Here is a 21,458-nt window from a genome sequence, read left to right as displayed (position 1 = left end):
GGAAATATGAACAAAATGAATATATTGGTGAAAATAACATACACAAATGCCTTATATTAGGACAAATTACTTGCAAAAATGTGAACATTAGTCAAAGCTGCATACAAAAATGAAGGAATTTGCACTAAAACGGTTCAGAATTTTCATGAGGAATATTTTTTAAAAAAATTCACAAATTGTTGCAAAAATGTGGAGAACCGAATTTAAGATTAGAAAAATGAGAAACTGAGAGAACTGAAACTGACAGATCATTCCATTCCTAGGGCGAAGTGAGACAATATTTATTATTTATTTATTTAAAATATTTCTATCCCGCCCTTCTACCCTACAATAGGGCACTCAGGGCGGCTACAATAAAATTGCACACATATATAATAAAATACACAATAAAATACACAATAAAACATTAAAAATTACTGTAAATCAAAATGTATACAATACTATTAAAATACATAAAATGCATTATGCACATACATACATAAAATGCAAACATAAAACGTATATATGTGCATACACATATAAGAAGATGAGAATAAAAGAACTTAAAAGATAAAAAACGTAAAACAGTGTCAGGCTGACCCGTCAGTCCCAACCAAAGGCTCTCTGGAACAAAATAGTTTTTACAAGTTTCCAGAAGACCATCAGGGAGGGAGCAAAGTAGGCTTCTTGGGGCAGGGAATTCCAAAGTCTGGGAGCCACAATTGAAAACGCTCTCTCCCGCATGCCTGACAATCTAACTTCTTTCATTCCAGGCACACAGAGGAGACAAGAGGTAGATGATCTTAAATCCGGGCTAGGAACATATGGGCGTAAGCGGTCCCTTAAGTACACTGGTCCAAGGCCATTTAGGGCTTTAAAGGTCAAAACCAGCACTTTGAATTGGGCTCGGAAACAAATTGGGAGCCAGTGGAGTCAATAAAGTACAGGGGTGATATGCTCCCTGCGCCGTGCTCCAGTTAACATTCTGGCTGCTGCATTTTGGACCAACTGTAGTTTCCGAATCGTTTTCAAAGGCAGCCCCACGTAGAACGCATTACAATAATTGAGCCTCGATGTCACCAATGCATGTGTCACCGTGGCCAAGTCAGCTGCTTCCAGGAATGGACGCAGCTGGTAGACCATTTTGAGATGACCAAAAGCACCCCTGGCTACCGCAGCCACCTGATATTCCAGCAGCAGGGCAGGATCCAGAAGAACTCCCAGACTGCGGACCTGCTCTTTCAAGGGGAGTGCAACCCCATCCAGAACAGCTTGCAACCCTATTCCTGGGGCAGTTTTTCCCTTGGCCAGCAACACTTCCGTCTTGTCTGGATTAAGTTTCAGTTTGTTCGCCCACATCTAGCCCTTCACAGCCTCCAGGCACCGGTTTAGCATGAGCAGTCCCACCTTGCCATCAGATGGAAGGGAGAGATAGAGTTGAGTGTCATCAGCATATTGATGACATTGCACGCCAGATCTCCAGATGACTTCTCCCAGTGGTTTCATATAAATGTTAAAAAGCATGGGAGACAGAATGGAACCCTGAGGTATTCCATAGGCCAATGGCCAGAGGGTCGAGCAGAAGTCTCCCAGTACCACTTTCTGGGTCCTGTCCATTAGGTAGGAATAGAGCCACTGTAGAACAGTGCCTCCTAGGCCCATCCCAGCGAGACGGCTCAGAAGGATACCATGATCGATGGTATCAAAGGCTGCCGAGAGGTCCAGCAGCACCAACAGGGATGCACTCCCCCTGTCTGATGCCCGGCGTAGGTCATCAAGCAGGGCAACCAGGGCAGTCTCTGCCCCATGACCAGGCCTGAAGCCTGATTGAAAAGGGTCTAGATAATCCAATTCATCCAAGAAAACTTGGAGTTGAGCCACCACCACCCTCCCCTTGCCAAGAAAGGGGAGATTAGAGACTGGCCGGAAGTTATTAAGATCCGTAGGATCTAGTGAAGCCTTCTTTAACAAAGGTCTAATCACAGCCTCCTTCAACAATGTTGGCATAGAGCCTTCCCTTAGGGAGGTGTTAATCAGATATGTCAACCAACCAGCTACTCCCAATCTGGCGGATTTAATTAGCCAGGATGGACAAGGATCAAGCGAGCAGGTAGTGGCCTACCACAATAGGTGGTATGGGGGGAGGATTGGCCTGGGGAGAGTCCTGAGTACCAGATGGATGCTTGGAGGGCCTTATTTGATCCCTGGGACTGAGGTTCCTCGCCCCAAATATAGGGCGCTGAGTGGTTTTCAGTGAACATGACATCTTCGAGAGACAACATCTTTCAGTGAACATCACATAATTCATCTTTAAGAGATAATGAACTCGGCTTCCAAATTTGGAGTCCCGTAGCACCACTTGCCAGCTGTTTATCTCCTTCCATACAACTGGTGGGAATTGTATTTGTTTAAGTATGAAAAAATGCAAATACGGGACACATCTATATAAATGCAAATATGGCTCACAGACTTTGTACAGGGCCAGCATACATGAACATTGGAGCACATGATATTCTTGCATCTACTTGTTCCATGCCTTGTCTCCTCCCAAGGCTTTTGAATGAGAGAATCATAGCTCAGATTGGGGAGGAGGGAACAGTTCAAATATTCTTACATTCCCCCCCCCTTCCCCTTCAGGTCCTAAGGTCCTTGAAAAACTTGTGCGTACTTTGCTGACTGGTGGGGAAGGGGGAATTAATTTAAAACTCATGATGAGAAGTGGGTGGTTAATATAAAAACGCTAACTTTATCAGTCTGAGGCCCTCATTTATAAAATGTTATGACACTGGGATGGATTAAGCTGTTCTCCGACTATGCAAAATTCTGAGTGAGACTTATCAACTGCATTTATGAATGCTTTTCGTATGGAGGAGTCTATATTACCTTATGAAGAAGAGCTCTGCCAGATGTCTCTGGGAAGCTCGCGAGCAGAACATGAAGATCATGCTTTGATTTGGATTCCTGCACTGAGCAGGGGGTTGGACTCGATGGCCTTATAGGCCCCTTCCAACTCTACTATTCTATGATTCTAAGACATCACAAGCAGAATGTGAAGATGCCGCCCTGGTATCCTACTGGGAGGAAGGGCAGGATTAATTAGATAATTAATTAATTAGAAAGAAGTTGGCAGTTCCTGTTGGTTTGTTACCCAACCTCTGGTGTTGAGGTTTAGGGTGGATTCCAACACAGCAGTATGTGAACATCCCACCCACACAAGGATTTCTGGTTGTGCAGTGAAACGTTCTTCCCCTCTCCTCTCCCCATACACCACCTAAATCTGTTCTAGGGGTTCTCCCAATCCCCTGGAGCAGATTTGGGGAGGGCACAGGGGTGTGCAGGGGAGGGAAAGAGGGTAAAGTTCCCTTTGAACAGCCATGGCTTCCCCCAGAGAATCCTGGGAAGTGTAGTTTGTGAAGGGTGCTGAGAGTTGTTAGGAGACCGTTATTTCCCTCACAGAGCTCCAGTTCCCAGAATTCTCTGGGAAGAGGGGCTGGCTGTTAAAACACTCTGGCCATTAGATGTAGCCCCTAAATGGCAGGGTGCTGTCCTGATTGAATTAGGATGTGAAGCATTTGGGCTCGGCCTGTCCTAGCCTTCCATGGCCCAGGGCACAAAGGGCTAAGGCACTCGCTTTTCCATGTCAAGAGGAGGTGGCAACTGGTCCTGTGGATCACACTCTCTCTTTTGTCACTAAAACTTGCCAGCTGGACAACTATCGCCAAAGTGGAAACTGAGACACAAAATGGAAGTGTGTGGACCAAACAGAGGCCACCTGGAAACGCATGTGGGATAGGCTCCAAACCAGATGATGCAGTGTTACACCACAGAGTATTTCTTTGGTTAGGACCACTTATGGGAGCTTGCCCCAAGATAAACTGACACCACATGAATAAAGAGGCTCTAAGGGTAGTTCTGTACATTGCCTGTACAGACAATGGCAGCCGGAGAATAGGAAGCACCTGACTGAAGAGGCGTAACCTGCGGCAGGGGGAGACAAAGCCCCTACAAGGATGCTGGTTTAGTGGAGCAAAGGCAGTCTGTGAATTCACTCTGAGCAGCAGTTCACGGCATGGATCACACACACGAAGGTGCTTCATTAGTCCAACTAACCCACCTAGAGCATTGGCTCACCTGGACCGGCATTGCCTATCCCAACTAGCTGCGGCTCTCCAAGGTTTCAGGCAGAAGTATTCCCCAACTCTGCTGCCTAAGATACTTCAACTGGAGATGCCAGGGACTGGTCTTGGGGACTTTACACATGTGCTGAGCTCTGGGCTAAGGTGTGCCACTTTTTCCTCTCAGAGTCTTGGCTTACCTGGTAGTAGTGGCTGGGGCCCATTGGGACTGGTAGGGTGGAAGGCAGGGAGACCAACTGTAGGTGGACACAGAGCCAATGACAGGCACAGCCACCCCCTGACTGGTTGTAATAAGTGTTGGAAGTGGGGCAAGAGCAACTCCTGTTTGAGTTCTTTTGTTTGTATCCCAGAAGGGAGATAGAGTTAGGGTCCTTCAGCTGGCTAGGCTTAGAATCATAGAATCATAGAATAGTAGAGTTGGGCCTATAAGGCCATCAAGTCCAACCCCCTTGCCTACCTTTACCTGTGCTCTTCTCTACCTAACTTCCTTCCATTGTAAACTGACATGCTCAGGGAAGCTGACCTGCCCCTCCTTCCTTTGTCTTCTTCTTTGACTGTCCGAGGAGAGAGGAGACATCTTTCTCTTTGCTCTCTCTCCTGAGCCATGAGGGCAATACCCAAGTCTGGGCATTGCGCCTCCAACTTAGTTAGTTGGTTAGAACGAGGTATGCCTTTCTTATCTACTATGTATTTTTATACATAAAGTTTGGCTGGTCCATGGCCGAAATAAATTCATTCATTTATTCATTCATACATAAAGTAGCTTTTTCTTATTTTACTAAGTGATTTAAATGCAGGGTAAAAGCCTGTTTCTTAGGTAAATACACACACTGGCACACAAAGCTCAGAACACCGAGTAATTCTGCATATGCATAACAACAAGGAAGAAGGCAGGGAGGTGTAGGCTGGCTGAGGTCAGACTGAGGTTGGTGGAGCAGTTCCCCATTTGCCCTAATAGACCAGCCTCCTCTGAACCTAGGCCTACTCGTGCCAAGAATGAGAACCATGCCCCTAGTGTTCCCAGATGGGGTTGGACGTCAACTCCCATCAGCCTCAGGCAGCATGGCCAGGGTTGATGGGAGTTGGCATCCAAAATATCTGGAAGGCACCAGGTTGGGTAACACCACCCTACACCAATGTTTTTGGGCCTGTGGGAACATTTGCAAGCCAGAGAAACTGCTGTGGGCACCACACACACACAACACAGTCAGGAATACATCGCAATGTCTGCTATTGGTAACAGCAGAATGCTTCTTTCTGGCCTGATTTCAGCAGGGGAACAGGGGAAAGCCCCCTGTGGGCACCAGGGAAGGTGCATGGGAGCACATGTGTGCCCACGGGCACCATATTGACATCCCCTGCCCTACACCAACAGGCCTGTACGCCACTACTGTTCCCTTTGGTTGGTTTGGTTGGTAGAAGCAGAACAAAATTAATAGAGGAGAGTGTGCTTAGTTTGCACAACATATTCCATCCTCAGCTTATTTTGGTTCAGAAATTGGATTTTGCTCAAAATCAGAGGAAGAACGGGGGAAACATGAATAACTACCCATTCCACACTGAGTTGGTTGGAAGAATTCAAACAGTTCTCACTGAAGCAGCACTATTGGTTTACCCTCAGCAATCAAGTTTTCCCCTGAGAAGTGTCGGATGGCTTCTGTTTCCACAATCCATTCCTCAGGCCCAAAACAAAGTTGCGTTTGATGAGAAAGCGAGCTTGGCAAAAATGGAAAATGGAAGCCCCTGCATTTTTATCAGATCAGAATTTTAACATGTCCTCTCCCCACCCCACCAACTGTTGCCAGACAAAGGTCTTCCATTGTCGATCCAAAGAGTTGTTAAAGGTCATTGGCACAGAAGCTTCATCACCCAGACTGGGATGAGATCCCATTTTGGATAAATTCACAATTTTTCTTCTTAACAAGATGATAGTATCAAGGCTGGAACGTACAAGGGTGCTGGGTTACAGATGAAAGGCTATTGTGTTTTCGGAGGCAGAGTTTCCGTGCCATGCACAAGGCTGGAAAAGTCAAGTAGTTTGATGAAAGGGCTTCTCTCTTTATTAACTTTCGAATATAGATAAAAGTACAGTTTTCCTGCACAAGCCTAACGCAAGCTTTGAAGGCTCCCCTCCTCCTTTTTGTGTGCTCATAGTTCATTGGTAGAACACCCGCTTTGCATGTAGAAGGTCCCAGGTTCAGTCTCCAGCATCTCCAGATTCTGGGCTGGGAATGTCCCCTCTCTGAAACTCTGAAGAGTCACTGCCAGTCAGTGTAGACACTACTGAGCTAGATGGACCAAAGATCTGACTTGGTATAAGGCAGATTCAGGTGCTCATTGGGGGAAGGGCAGTGGCAGAACCAGTCCCGCCCTTAGCATGTGTGGGGCCCGGGGCAAAAGCATAGTTACCCCCCCCACAACCTATTAAATACAAATATGATTACCTTCACTTCAGGAAACAGGCCTCTAGTCAACCTGTTCCATATCCATTTCTTATTCATTCTTTCCTTCATTCGAGGCTGTTATCTCAGCACAAACTGTGAAGGTTTTAGTGTTTAACTTGTGAAAGTTGTGTGTGCGAGTGTGTCGACAGGGGGGTTCGTTTGGTTTTGCTTCCAGTTGTTTTCCCCTCCTTTTTTCCCTTTGAATTTTCTTTTGAGTTTTGAGCTGGTTGGGGCAGTTGTTAAATTCCCCCCCCCTTGTTCCTGTTCTTTTTTGTCCTGCTTTATTTTTGGGGATTGCAGGGCTGTTTGTGCCGCCTCTGCTCCTTGGTTTTCCCCCTATTCATTTTGCCCCGGGGGGACAGCGGCAGCGACTTCCTCCTTTTCTGAGCCATTACTTTGCCCACCAACTGAGGCTTTGTTCTTCACATGGCTATCTCTCCTCATGGCTAGCTACTGCGGCCGGCAGGAGCACGCTGCAGTGAGCCATTTCTTTGCTGCAGCAGAAGGAAGTCTGCTGCAGTGAAGACTTTAATCTTTGCGGAGGCGGCTCTCTCCCCCCGTGGCTCGCTGGGGCGGCTTTTGGCTGGCGGCGGCAGCAAGCTTGGATTGCCAAGCGCAGGGCCCCCCAAAGTGTGGGGCCTGGGGCAACTGCCCCGCTTCCCCGCTTCTCGGTGCCTAGGGGCGGCTCTGGGCAGAACATCTGCTTTGCATGAAGAAGATCCCAGATTCAATCCCCAGCATTTCCAGATAGGCCAGGAATGTCCCATCTGAAATTCTGGAGAATCACTGCCAGTCAGGGTAGACAATACTGAGCTAGATGGAACAATGGTTTAACTTGGTATGCGACAACATCCTATGTTCCTTGTTACTGTTATTTTTCATTATTTGTATAATGCCATCAATGTACATGGCATCTTACATAGTATGAGAGGACAAGTCTCTGCCCTGAACATCTTACAGTATAAAATTCAACATAGGGGAGATATCAGGGAGAGAAGAGGAGAAGTCCTGAAGAGCCACTGCCAGTCAGTATAGACCAGCCTTTCCCAACTAGTGGGCCACCAGTTGTTGCTGGACCACAACTCCCATCAGCCTCAGCCAGCATTGCCAATTGTCAGGAAAGATGGGAATTGTGGTCCAACAACATCTGGTGGCCCAGTAGTTGGGAAAAGCTGGTATAGACAGGCCTGAGCTCGATGGACCAGTGGTTTGACTCAGTATACGGCATCTTCTTCTGTTCCTGTGTAAGGTCCCTCCTGCTCTCTCTTCTTAGGGTTCTTTATCTTTAAACTGGACTTTTTTTACAAAAAAGTAGCTAACAAAAAACGGGAAGAACTTTTGAAAAAACCAGCACAAAAAATATCCAATCGTTTAAATTGTATACTAACATTTGATCATATTACCAACAAATTGCAGAATAGCATAAAGAAACATTGGCATATAGTAGAGCACGTTGAGGGGTGTCAAGAACCTCCAAAAATCTCGTATAAAAGAACTAGGAATCTTAAGGACATTTTAGTGAAAAGTGATTTAAAAGGGGTAGCGCAATTGAGACAAAATTTACTCCCGGGTGCAACTTCTCCCCTAGGTCATCACCCCTGTGGTCATTGCATTTTTTGTAAAAATACAAGCAGGATGACAGATTTTGTGAATCCTGCTAACCAGATGAAATATCATTTAAGGCACTTTTCTACTTGTAATACAGACAGAGTTATTTATGTCATACAGTGTGGTTGCAAAAAACTGTACATAGGACAAACTACAAGAATGGTGAAAATAAGGATAGGAGAGCATTGGAGTAACATAAGGAACAACAGGAGAGGGGGCCCCTTGTAGATCATTATCAACAATGTCCTTATCCTATATCAGATTGTAAATTTTGGGTTTTGGAGAAGGTGCATGGAAGAAGTATAGACATCCTATTACGAAGGGAATTGCACTGGATTTTAGAGCTAGATACCATGATTCCAAATGGGCTTAATGAGGAATTCAACCTGTTACCTTTAATTTAGTTTGTATAGGGAAGCACAGGTATCTCCAATCATAGTCAGGTGTGTTAAAAAAAAAAAAAAAGGTTAAACTTGCTGAATGCCACAGGGCTATATTCAACTCAAGAAGGTCTCCACCGAATAGAAGTTATAATATAACTATTAGTGAGAATTGACTATAACAATTTGATGAAGAATCTATGTGTGTAAGTATATATTTTTTATGCAAAGTTTCATGAGATGTATGTGTTCTTAACTGTGTGTGTATGTAAATGCAGATATATATAAAAAACTTTTTTGTTTCAGCCCCTGATGAAGGCTTGGTTCCACAAGCTGAAACGCGTTGGGCTTAGAGCTTCTACAAAGAATTTTGCTATATTATATTTGCAAAAATATACATGTTCAAGTATTTTTGGGCTCCTGGTTTTTTATAAAGATATTGTCGTGTTTTCAAACGATTTTAAGTATAACATAGTACTTTTTGTACAGAGTAATAAACTTCTTTTGAGCATTCTGTTTTTTACCTCCCTTTTTTCTTCCTGTCTGAAAAGAGCACCTGAAAGAATCAGCACTGGGGTCACACATTTTCTGCACCCTCCCAATTGGTGTGAAGATGCCCAAACACCTGCAGACAATTCTAACAGCACATTCTTTTTCATTTCCAGTACTCCGGTGAAGTCCCAGAAAACCGAGTGGAAGTAGTGGTTGCTAATTTGACAGTCATGGACCGAGATCAGCCTCACTCACCCAACTGGAATGCGGTTTACCGGATTATCAGTGGAGATCCTTCCGGTCACTTCACCATCAGGACAGACCCTGTTACCAATGAAGGCTTGGTAACAGTTGTGAGGGTATGTACCCCCTCCCGTTACGCTGCTCACTCCATTTGGGGGTAAAGTCATGGGCAGGTTCTGGGGAGACTTGTAGGACAGTTGGCCAAGATCTTGCAATGAAGGTCCCTAGAGGGCTGTAGCAAAGGTGCAGCCAGTGGCTATAACAAATCTCAGAGCCTCTTTGTTTTGACCTCAGGGGTGTCCCCAGGCCAAGCCCTCTCCCTAGCCTCTCCCTAGGCCATGAACCTCATCAACCTTGTTTTGCACCCTTCTTGAGAGTTTTTGCCTAGCTGGATGTGTCCTTGCACTCTGATAATGCCTCTTCCTTGCCTGGGTAGAAGATAAAGAGGAGTGCATGAGTGTGGGTGGACTGCCTTCAAGTCGATCCCGACTTAAGGCTACCCTATGAATAGGATGTTCATGGTAAGCGGTATTCAGAGGGGGTTTACCATTGCATCCCTCTGAGGCTAGTCCTCCCTAGCTGGCTAGGGCATGCTCAGCTTGCCACAGCTGCACAAGCCAGCCCCTTCCTTGTCCACAACTGCCAGCTGGGGGGGGGTAACTGGGCTCCTTGGGACTCTGCAGCTTGCCCACTGCTGCACAGGTGGCAGGGCACATAACCCCTGAGCCACTCCCTGTGGGGGTGATCTTTAGCTGCCCCTTGACATCCAGGAGACACAAGCGGGGATTTGAACTCACAGACTCTGGACTCCCAGCCAGGCTCTCCTCCCCACTGTGCTATACCAGCATGTGTGAGTGTGGGAAGAAACCTTACAAAGGTAGCATTCACATTTGTTGCTCTTCCCACTTTTGCTTCTGGGCCTTCCCACCACTGGCATGTTTAGCCTCCATAAAGTTGTTCAGAAGGGAATATGGCCCTCAGACTAAAAATGTTTCTCCACCCCAGATCTAGTGAAAGAAAACAAGTGTCAGCTCTTCACTGAGACAGCAGTGTCGGTGGGGGTGCAGGCAGGGCTGGAGATTCCTTGGTAATTGCCAGGCCGTAAGTCCTCAGCCAGCAGCTTGGCTATAAATCTGCCAGGCTAGCAAGGAGGAAGCAAGATAAGGGCAGAGGCCGTTCAAAGCTTACGTGCCAAGCCAGAAATCCAGAAGAGACATCAGTGAAGGTCCGGGTCTAGTTTGCCGAGAGATCAGTCCAAGTCAAGGTTCAGGGAATAGGAAGACACACAGTGGTCACACCTGATGTTGTAGTCAGCAACAAGCTGAAGCCAAAGTTTGACTTTTAAGGAGCAGGTTTGTCAGCAGGTGTGAGCCATCAGTGTTTTGGCCTTAAGTGGACAGGCCTGTCCCTCTTCTGCCTGACCGTTTGTTGTCTACATTCTGCAGGTGAGGGGGGAGTAACCTGTTCACTGTCTGCGTCTGGCTGAAGGGCTTCAGCTGTGTCTGGGGTGCTCTGCAGCTGAGGGGGAGAAGGAGCTGGGCTCTCAGGAGTTTCCTCCATTTCTCCTTCTGGGTCTGCTGCTGTTACTCCCGAGTCATCCTCGTCTGATGAGTCCTCTGACGGGGCCATGACAACAGCGATGTAACGTAACTGGATGAGAGCCACACTAAAGTCACATATAGAATAGACCCACTGGAATCAATCAGACTAAGGGCTCCTCCAGACTTCCTTTTTATTGTGCATTCATCATGATTTGCTCTCATGAGCAGTTATAAGCAATCATACTTTCAATATCATTCGCACTTGCAAAAGTTTTGGGGCAGTTACACTGCTTCACCTACCATTAGTGCATGCCCTTAATTTTCATGATGACAATGTGCTGCTGTGTATCTGCTCCCACATACTTCCTGTTGATGCCATGTGCTGACATTGCTGTGAGCTTATTTCTATAAACATGCATGCTTATTTCTACAATTATTTCTACAAATGAGCACAGCAATTACAACCTAAAGCAAGCTTGGAACATAAAATGTAAAAAAATGAGAGTATGTTGGTATGGCATCCTACCGCAACTAACTTGCACTTGGAAGGGTGGAGGAATTGGGAATGGAAGGAACATGGACAATGACATGGGTGGAATTAAAAGCGGATGCAGTGAACATTGGGGAAGCATTGAAGTACAACATAAAGTGGAATGACATGTGGATGGTGCAGTAGAAATCCACTTCAGGTGCGCTATTAATGAATCAATGACATGTTGCTGCATACACCCACATTAATTAAAACAGCAGTCTGGATAGGCCCTTAAGTTAGCTAACTTTCCCCATTGCTTTCAATTGGTCTACTCTAACCATATCTTACTCTAGTTCTAGCCAGTTGTACTTGGCTGCTTTCCATCTCCACTCCACTCCAAAACCAGATGTTACCAGGGAGATAAAGCAAGGGGACTTGTGCAATAGCAGTTATGCATCCCTGATAATATCTGATGTGTGCAATGCCCAAGCCATTAACCTACATGAGGAGGCAATGGTAGGCTTTTCTCTTTCCAAAAAGAAACCAACATTCACCGTTTGTTTGATAGCGCCGCCTAGAAAATCAGCAGCATAGGTCAGCACCACTTCTCCACATGCATTATTATGCACAGAGAACATCCAGTGAATTAGTTAGCAGGTAAGATTCCTGAGGCTGTTTTCCATAGAGTCTATGGCACAGACTATCAAGACAAGAAAGGATGTACAAATGAAAAGGCTGCTCTGATCAGCAAGGGCATGCGCAGTGTGTCCTATATGCTATTCTCAAAAAGAATTTTCTTCCTGTGCGGGTGTCGCCGTGAACAGAGCTTTTGCAATCTTTTGAAAAGTGTGACCTTCCCATAACAGTGATTTTTTAATGTATTATGGTGCACTGCTAAAGTTGAAAGAGCAGCATTGTAAAAAGAGTGATTCATGGGCAAAGAACATTTGCTGGTCCCTAACAAACTGCCATGCCTTCTAATGCAATGCCATCCGTGAAATGCCATCGAAATGGAGGGAGAGGCCTTGTGAGCTTGTCCTTTCATTGACCTTGTGGACATTCACAGTTGCTACCTGGTTAAACTTTTTTTTTTAACAAAAAAAATCCTTGTAACTTGCTCCATCAGTGGTTCCTACACACACACCTACAGCACCCCTATTTTCCAGCCAATTTATGACCTAGAACAGAATCTTCTGTTAGTTGCATCTACCTCCATTATAATAAAGGTGGTAACATTTTACTGACCCATTCAGAAGCTCCCCTTCATTTGTTGATGGATCCCAACATCTTTGTTGGTTGGGAATCACTCTCCTACAAAGATGGGGCACCTCAGTCCCAATGACTGAATGTGTCCTTCCAGGCCTCTCTATCTGACCCATGGGGCTCTCCCCAGCCCATGATGCCTTCTCAGCCCACACCCTTCCCTGGCCCTGCTCCATATCCATGTCCTCCTGAACTGCTTTTGCCAAGCTGCATTGTGATCTTGATAATGCATCTTGTTTGCCTGGATGGAGAGAGGGACATGGATGTGTCAAAGCCTCTGGCTTCTGCATGGCTGCAATACAACCTCCTGTCCAAAGTAAGAGTTACTGTACACTGCTCTTCCCATTTCATAGAATCATAGAATACTTGAGTTGGAAGGGGCCTATAAGGCCATCAAGTCCAACCCCCTGCTCAATGCAGGAATCCAAATCAAAGCATTCCTGACAGATGGCTGTCCAGCTGCCCCTTGAATGCCTTCAGTGTTGGAGAGCCCGCTACCTCTCTGAGTAATTGGTTCCATTGTCGTATGGCTCTAACAGTTAAGAAGTTTTTCCTGATGTTCAGTCGAAATCTGGCTTCCTGCAACTTGAGCCCATTATTCCGTCTCCTGCACTCTGGGACAATCGAGAAGAGATCCCGGCGCTCCTCTGTGTGGCAACCTCTTTTTTCCTCTGGCCTCATCCACCAGTGGAATGCAGCCCCTGGAAGGTTGGCCATGAAGGAATGTGGCCCTTGGGTTAAAAAGGGCTCCACAGTTCTGCTCTACCACATACATCTGGTTGAATAGAGGGTGCAAGCTTTAGATGCGCCATTGTTATGAAGGGACCTTGAACTTCCTCATGAGCAGAGCTCACTAGAAATCCAAGTCCCCAAAAAGAGAGCAGTAGGATCTTTTGCTGGAGTTAGCCGCATGTCACCCCCAGAGCATGTATAATTTTACCCTTAACCCAATAACACATACACTGTAAGTAAAATAAAGAGTGGTTTTATTAAGAGAAGGAACAAGGAAAAAAATATTGCAGTATACAATTGCAGTTAACAATGAGTAGCTTTCTAACTATTATCCATTCATTCATTCAACAACACTGGATAGACTAAAGCAAAGAGACTAACCCTATGAACACTTTCACATTAAGTTCACCCACACAGAAAGAAAGAAAAAAGGAAAGAAAAAGGCCCAGATAGTTGCATATACCTTTTTTGGAGAGTTGCTGCAAGCCTAAAACTGAGAGAGACCTTTCATATCTAGTCCAATGAGCAAAAGCTCCACCCTTTGTAACCAGCGCCAGATTTGAAAGTTCTCACCCAAATCCATAGCTCTGAAATTGTCCCAAAGATGCTAGCGTGCGTTGATAAGAAAAGCAGTTGTTCCAACCCCCCAGAAGAGGAACTGCCTTCCCCTTCTCACTCCTCATGTTTTATACGTTTTCCTAACTAAACTGACCCCAAAGTAAACCCAAAGTAAATGTCTCCAGGAGGATGTGGACCCACTCATTTCCTGATAAATTCCCAGGTAATAGGTGTGATCTCCTGCTGTAGATTCCTGATGATTCCTCAAGGTTAAGATTATCATAATCCTTGTGTAAAACAGTTTCTTTGTTTGACAGGAGTTTATCCTGTCTTCTCCAAAGGCTTAGAAATGCACAACACCTCCTAGTTTGAAAGGAGCTATTCTTACTGGGTGACAAATCCCAAATTTCCATGAGTCAGGAAGTCTATACCTTCAGGCATTGCAAGATATGTACTCAGAGGTCACAGAGGGGCTGTTTCCCAGGAATCTTTGCTGTTGCAGGCCTTTCCAAACTTTGGTTCACTGAGATGAATCAAAGATTAAAACTTCCAAATATTTGATTCCTCATAACACCATGCATAGAATTCTTCATGGGTCATGCTCCCATATTAACAACTGTTGCTACAAAAGAAGATCCGTGCAGGATCAAACCAAGGATCTATCTAGTCCAGCATCCTGTTTCCCACAGTGGTCTAGCCAATGTCTCTAGAAAGCCCAGAAACAGGACCTAACGGCAAAAGCCATTGCCTGTTGTTGTTCCTCAGCAACTGACGATTCAGAGGTGTGCTGCCTTGGAACTTGGACATAGCATGTAACCATCATGACAAGCTGCCATTGATAGTCTTATCCTCCATGAATCTGTCAAATCCCCTTTCCAATAGAAGATATCCTTTTAGCTGGCTTTCTTATTGTATGCATATCTACATGGAAGTAGGTCTCACTTCATCCAATGAGATAACTTTCCAAGTATCTGTACATGAAATTGCAGCCACAGGCCTTTTTGGCTCCACAGGCCAGATCCTAATAAACAATCCTTATCAAGGTGGGCCCTGTGGGCCACATTTGACATGTGAGTAGGGCTGCCCACCGGTCTATCACCTGACATCACAATGATGTCAGGTACAAGGGGCTTTGAAGTCCCAAAGTCAGAGACAAGGAGCTGCTAAAAGGAAGATTTTTTTTCAGGGGATTCTGATTCAGGAAAGGTTTTGTATGGAAACTCCTACTAAAGCAAAGGAATAAAACCTCCATTTTAGCAGGGAATCCCATGCAAAACCCTTCTTGTATCAGCATTTTTTTTTAAAAAATGATTAATTCAAAGCATACTTAATCAAAATTAAATTTGTTTGGTTACAGGCTGTAAAATATACAGAACAGGGTAAATAGATTATATTTTGTATTGGAACGACATCTCTAAATATATTTATCTCTGCTTAAGAATTCTGTGTAATTTCAAAGCTTGCATGCTTTAGAATGAAATTCTTAAGTAGTTAAGAATTTATCCCGTTAGACTGAGATGATGTATGACAGTTCAGGTTGGTTTAACAGCAAAAAAATACACCTCCAGGTTGAAGGTATTGTTTTTCTGACCTCAACAACAAAAGCATCAATAGCTAAAAACACACACAGAAATTCCACCCGACATAAAAAATTCCCTTAAGAACCAAACCATTTACTCCTCATTTTTCAAAACCTAAAGCATCATGAGAGCCATTTTAACACAACATCAAAGACAAGAAATGGGAGCGCTGGGAGGGAAAGGGATTTGCATGTTCAGCCCTGTGACATAGGAACTCCTGCATAATAGGCCATCTCTTATTCAACATTTACAAAAAACATTTTCTGTCTACTGCCCCCCACCACAAGATGTAAATCTGTGCCAAGCTGGACTTCCTATAGAGGTGTAACCACTGGTAATGTCAATGCAAAGGAACACGTGGAAAATCCCGTCATGTCATGCAGAGCCGGCTCCAGGAATGTCGGGGCCCTTGGGCATCAGCTTGCCCTGGGCCCCGGTGTGTGTGTGTGTGTGTGTGCATGCGCATGCATGCACGCGGGGCCCCCATGACCCCCCACCTACCTGTCTGCTGTCTTTTACCATTGCCCTTAACGAAGATGGAGGCCGCGGTTTCCCGAAGGGGATGATGCCTCTGCCGCCATCTTTGTTGATGGCACACGTGCGTGCTATGCACGCGCATCTCTACCATCAACTAAGATGGTGGCAGGGGCTTTAGTACCTTAGGGAAATTGCGGCCGCCATCTTCGTTAAGGGCAATGGTAAAAGACAGCAGACAGGTAGGTGGGGGGCGGGGGGGCACGGATCATGGAAGGGGAGCAGAGGGGTGGCTGAGGGGCCCCCTGTAGCTCCAGGGGCCATCGGGCCAGTGCCCCACCTAGCCGCCCTTTAGAACCGGCCCTGTTCAGACTAACCAGAGATCAGATTCACTGAAAGCATAACACCCAATAATTAACTAGGGGCTCGGCCCCTCCACACTTCACATGCCAAGCCTTCCCCCAGGTCACCAAGGTACCTCCTCATTCCACCACACTGTTCTCCACTCGGTCTCATGATACCAAGCAGCTCCCTGGGTTGCCAAGGACTCCACCACCACTGCCAGATTGCTGTCCTGCTGTCTGCTCAGCTGCCCACCTTCATTCCCTTCCTTTTGTCCCCGCCTAGACCACCAGCCCTCCTTTCACTCTCCCGCTGTGCATTTGGCTGCCTTCCTTCCTTTCCCTTCTTGAGTCAAATGCAGCTGTAGTTCACAGTGCCTCCTGTCTGTGAACAAGTGAACTGCAGCATGATGGGTTCCACTCTTACAAAAAATATTATATAGTCAGATAGATATGGCAATTGGAGTAACGTAAAAACATAAAAAGAGCCCTCCTGGACCAAACCAAAGGCCTATGTATTTCTGCATTCTGTTCTCACAGTGGCCAACCAGATGCCTATGGGATGCCTAAAAGCAGGAAACTAGTGCTATAACATTCTCTCCACACCTGATCAGGCCTGGCACCAGCGGGCAGCCAGGTTAGGCACTGGCTAAGGGCTCCTGTGGCTGAGTGGGTATAGCTCCCACTCCACGATCCACATTGGCACATCAGCACGCTGTGTGCGCATGCTTGCCATCTTAGGTGATGGTGGGCATGCATGTGCAGCACACTATCACAGTGATGCAGCTGGGCTTATTTAGGCCCCCAGCAGCAGTGGTATTGCCGCCACGTGGCTGCCACCACTGACTTCGAGGGCTGCTGCAGCCTGATTCCGGCCCTGCTTGTGATTCCCAGCAACTGGCATTCAGAGTTATACTGCCTCTGTCAGTGGACACAAAGCATAGCCATCATGGCTAGTAGCTATCAATAGCCTTATCCTCCATGAATTTGTCTAATCCTTTTTCAAAGCCATTCACATTGGTGCCATCATTGCCTCCTGTGGGAGCAAATTCCATAGTTTAACTTTGTGCCATGCAAAGAATTACTTTGTTTTGCCTGTCCTGAATTTCCCACGGTTCAGCTTCATTGGGTGGCCTTGGATTCTATTATAAGAGATGGAGGGAAAAACTGTCCCCTCTGTTTCATTTCTTCATGCCATGAGTAGTGCAATGGCAAATTCAGAAGCACTTGGTCCCTTCATGCTAGTCACAGCCATGTCCCCCCTTTTGAGAATGAGATCCTTGGTCATGACTTCTCCCACAACAACAGGCGTCCCTGGGAGCCAATCCATATGGAAGAAGAGAATGTTAGCTGCTGAGAAGAGTCTTCTCAGTGCCTGACTCTCCTCCTTTCACTCTGATTGGCTCCAATCAGCAGAAAGGACAAGGAAGCATGTAAGAAGACGCTTCTCACTGGCCAACACTCCCCTTTCAGGCTGATTGGCTCAAAGGATGCTAGACATTGGGACCCTGCTCCCAAAGAAGTAAGGAGTCTAAGACACCCCACAAGACCCTAGACAACTACACCCTACATACCATGCATAATATATTATGCACCTCTATCACGGTGTCCCTTACTTGCCTTTTTCTGAACGAAAAAGTCCCAAATGTTGTAGCCTTTCCTCTCAGGGGGTTGCCACAGCCTCTTGATCATTTTCACTGCCCTTTCCTGCATCTTGAGTTTATAAGTCCTTTTGTACATCCCCTTTTTAGAGTCAACATGCCAGAAATGAAAACCATTTCCCCCAAGAAATCATCCTTGAAATTAGGGTGAAAAGCAGCTCTAATTTGCATAGATATTGTGTCTGTCATAAACAATTTCCATACTTTGTTAACCCACCCTTAATAAAAGGACATAACTTATTTACTAGTGTTCATCAGAGGTTTTTATATTAGGGATGGGGGGAGAAATTTGGTTTGCACTAAAATGTAATTTGTACTTCTTGAACCAATATGCAAACCAAAACACAGCTATCTTTTCCAGTTCACACCAGATGAGTACAAAGAACTGTATGTGGGGGGAATTGTACCCAGAAATATGTATATTAGTGAAAACAATGAACAAAAATGCCTTATCTTAGGGAAATTGCTTGCAAAAATATCTATGCTAGGCATAAGAGTTAGAGTGATGGCCTAGGACCTGGGGGACCAGGGTTCAAATCCTGATTCAGCCATGCAGCTCACTGGGTGACCTTGAGCAAGTGAGTGCCTCTCAGCCTACCTCACAGGATTGTTGTGAGCTAAAATGGGGAGAGGGAGAAAACCATGCACAACACACTGAGCTCCTTTAGAGAAAGTTGGGGTATCTAACTCTATAATATTTTCCTAAGCCGTTACTCAGCATCTGCAGCATCACATGGGGAAGCGGCGTGGCAGCAGTGAGCAGCAAGCAAGGTGAGGGGGTGAGGGAGGGAAGGATGGCTGGCTGGGACAGGTGAGCAAGCGAGCGAGTGAGGCGAGTGGGCAGGTGTGGAAGGGAGCAGGCAAGCGGCTGGAGGGGAAGGCGAGCAGCCAGGGGGAGTAGCGCTGTGGCAGCAGCCTAGGCAGGATGCCGGAAAATACCCTAGTTGAGGAGGCAGCCTAGGCACACTGCGCTGAGCTGCACAGTGGCGCTGTTTGCTGAGAGAGAAGTGGCAGTGTGGAGCACCAGCAGGGGGCAGCGACACAACACAGGAACAGGCAAGGAACATTAGCAGGGCCATGGCAGCCAGCATATGCCAGTGCCTGGAGGTACTGGGTGAATTGTGAAGGAGGGTTGGTGAGGGGAGTGGGGTGCCTGGGGATGCATTTGCACATGTGGAGGGACGTGCCTGGTGTGGGGGTGCCTGGGGGGTGCTTGCAGGTGGCTGGAGTGTTTGGGGTATCTGGAACGTGTGTGTGTGTGTGTGTGTGTGTGTGTGTGTGTGTGTGTGTGTGTGTGTGTAGGTGGCTGGAGTGTTTGGGGTATCTGGAACGTGTGTGTGTGTGTGTGTGTGTGTGTGTGTGTGTGTGTTGAGGGTGGCAAGCAAATCAAGCAGTTGGGCAAATATGCATATATATTTATTGTATGGATAAAAAAGGTGCATACAAAAATGAGTATATCAGGAGAAGAAAAATGTGAATGATGTAAACGGATTCAGAAATGGGATGAACTAAACTTAAGATCAGAAAAAAATGAAGAACAGAAAGAAATATAAAGTGGCAGATTCATCCATTCTACTTTGTGTGAAGGGGGGAGAGAGAGAGAGAGAGAGAGAGACCCAGCATCTCCCAAACAGCTGAATGGCGCACTAAAAAAAAATCATATAAATCAAAGAACTCTTCTGAAGCTTGCTGGATTCTTCACTAAAACATGTGCAGCGGCACTTTTAACCAGCTTTCATCATAAGCTTGTCTGCCACCCGAACTTGGGTGCCGAGAGGCACGCATGATGTACAATTCCAATTTTGTTTTTCATCTCGACAAAAGCTATTTCCTTGGTGGCACAAGATACTTATCTCCCTCGCAAGCCTTGTAAACAGGGCAGGGTGGGGCGAGGAGGGGGTGCCTTGCTTCCTATTCTGTTTGGGCCCGTGCAGAATCTCCAAACGCAGTAATAGATATACCCTGTGGCATCCGACTCACTAAAATGCTATTACAAGCCCTGCATGGATTAGAGAAATGAATTTGAAACAGAGACAGTCCCCATTATTATTTGTCTGTCTCCTGACATAACAAGAGGATAGCTTATTCCGTATAGTTAAAGATGCCCTTAGAACAAAAAGATACATTATTTATTTATTTATTTATTTATTAAAAATATCCCACACATGGTTCAATTTATCTGCATTATGTGCTCTCAGTTTCACTAGTAAGAGGTTGCGGCAATCATCTCCAAATCAAAAAGCCACTGGGAAAAACCTGTCTAAGCTCTTGCAGACACAATGACACGGCATCTGGGCTACAACAGGACAAAATGTGTAGTCAACTCATAATCAACATTCTGTGCAAAGCCTTAATTAATCAGAATCTTTCTGCACGTTTGGCAGAACAGGTTGGTGGACTGAAGCAGGAAAATTCTGGACACTACCATAGGAACAAGCGTAGGAAGCTACCTTAGATTGAAGCCCCATCTGCACTATTTATTTAAAGTGGTGTCACACCACTTTAAGGAGTCACGGCTTTCCCCAAAGAATCCTGGGAACTGTAGTTCCTCGAGTGGTTTAACAGTCAATCCCTGTACGAGGGAATGCTGGGAATAATAGCTCTGTGAGGGGAATAGGGGTCTCCTGAGAACTCCCAGCACCCATAATAAACTATGGTTCCCAGGATTCTTTGTGGGAAATGAAGACTCTTTAAAGTGGCACAATACTGCATTAAATTTATAGTGTGGATGGAGCCTGAGTCAGCCCATTGGTCCATCAGCTCTGTATTGTCTATACAGACTGGCAGCAGCTGTCCAGGTTTTTGGGCAGGGGACATTCCTAGCCTTTCCTAGAGATGCCAGAGATTGGACCTGAGACCTCCTGCATGCAAAGCAGATGCTCTGCCACTGAGCTATGGCCCTTTCCTATTTCACACTGCAAAGGGGTTCATATTGACAAATGCTCTGAATGTAAAAACAATTTCTGCAGTACTAGTTACCAACTACTGGCATAGTCTGGGGTAAACTAACACAGAGTGTTAGTTTACAACAAGGGATGCCAACATGATGCCTGTGGGTGCCAGTGTGCCCACCAGTACCTCTTATGGTGCTCACAAAGATCTCAGAATATGGACTGCCTTCAAGTTGATCCCGACTTATGGCTACCCTGTGAATAGGGATTTCATGGTAAGCGGTATTCAGAGGGGGTTTACCATTGCATCCCTCTGAGGCTAGTCCTCCCTAGCTGGCTAGGGCCTGCTCAGCTTGCCACAGCTGCACAAGCCAGCCCCTTCCTTGTCCACAACTGCCAGCTGGGGGGCAACTGGGCTCCTTGGGACTATGCAGCTTGCCCACGGCTGCACAGGTGGCAGGGCACGTAACCCTTGAGCCAATCACTGTGGGGGTGATCTTTAGCTGGCCCTTGACACCCAGGAGACACGAGCGGGGATTTGAACTCACACACTCTGGACTCCCAGCAAGGCTCTCCTCTCCACTGTGCTATACCAGCTGTATCTCAGAATATATCCCCTCTAAAATCTACAATTCACAAGAAACTGTTTGCTCTTCCTGCTCA

General features: G+C 46.0%; 1 protein-coding gene across 2 annotated transcripts in view; it reads left to right on the top strand.

Annotated features, from left to right (window-relative positions):
• Positions 1 to 21,458, top strand: part of CDH4 (cadherin 4) — a 1,183,781-nt gene that overhangs the window by 1,113,637 nt on the left and 48,686 nt on the right. For both annotated transcript variants that reach the window (XM_061631103.1, XM_061631102.1), the window contains exon 9: positions 9,213 to 9,398. In XM_061631103.1, coding sequence (XP_061487087.1) covers positions 9,213 to 9,398 — 186 coding nt within the window. The remainder of the gene's footprint in view (positions 1 to 9,212; positions 9,399 to 21,458) is intronic.

Source organism: Rhineura floridana, chromosome 6 (assembly GCF_030035675.1).
Source record: "Rhineura floridana isolate rRhiFlo1 chromosome 6, rRhiFlo1.hap2, whole genome shotgun sequence".
In the NCBI taxonomy this organism is placed as follows: Eukaryota; Metazoa; Chordata; class Lepidosauria; order Squamata; family Rhineuridae; genus Rhineura; species Rhineura floridana.
The sequence above is the reverse complement of the archived record's forward strand: the minus strand, read 5'-3'. Positions and strand labels throughout refer to the sequence as shown.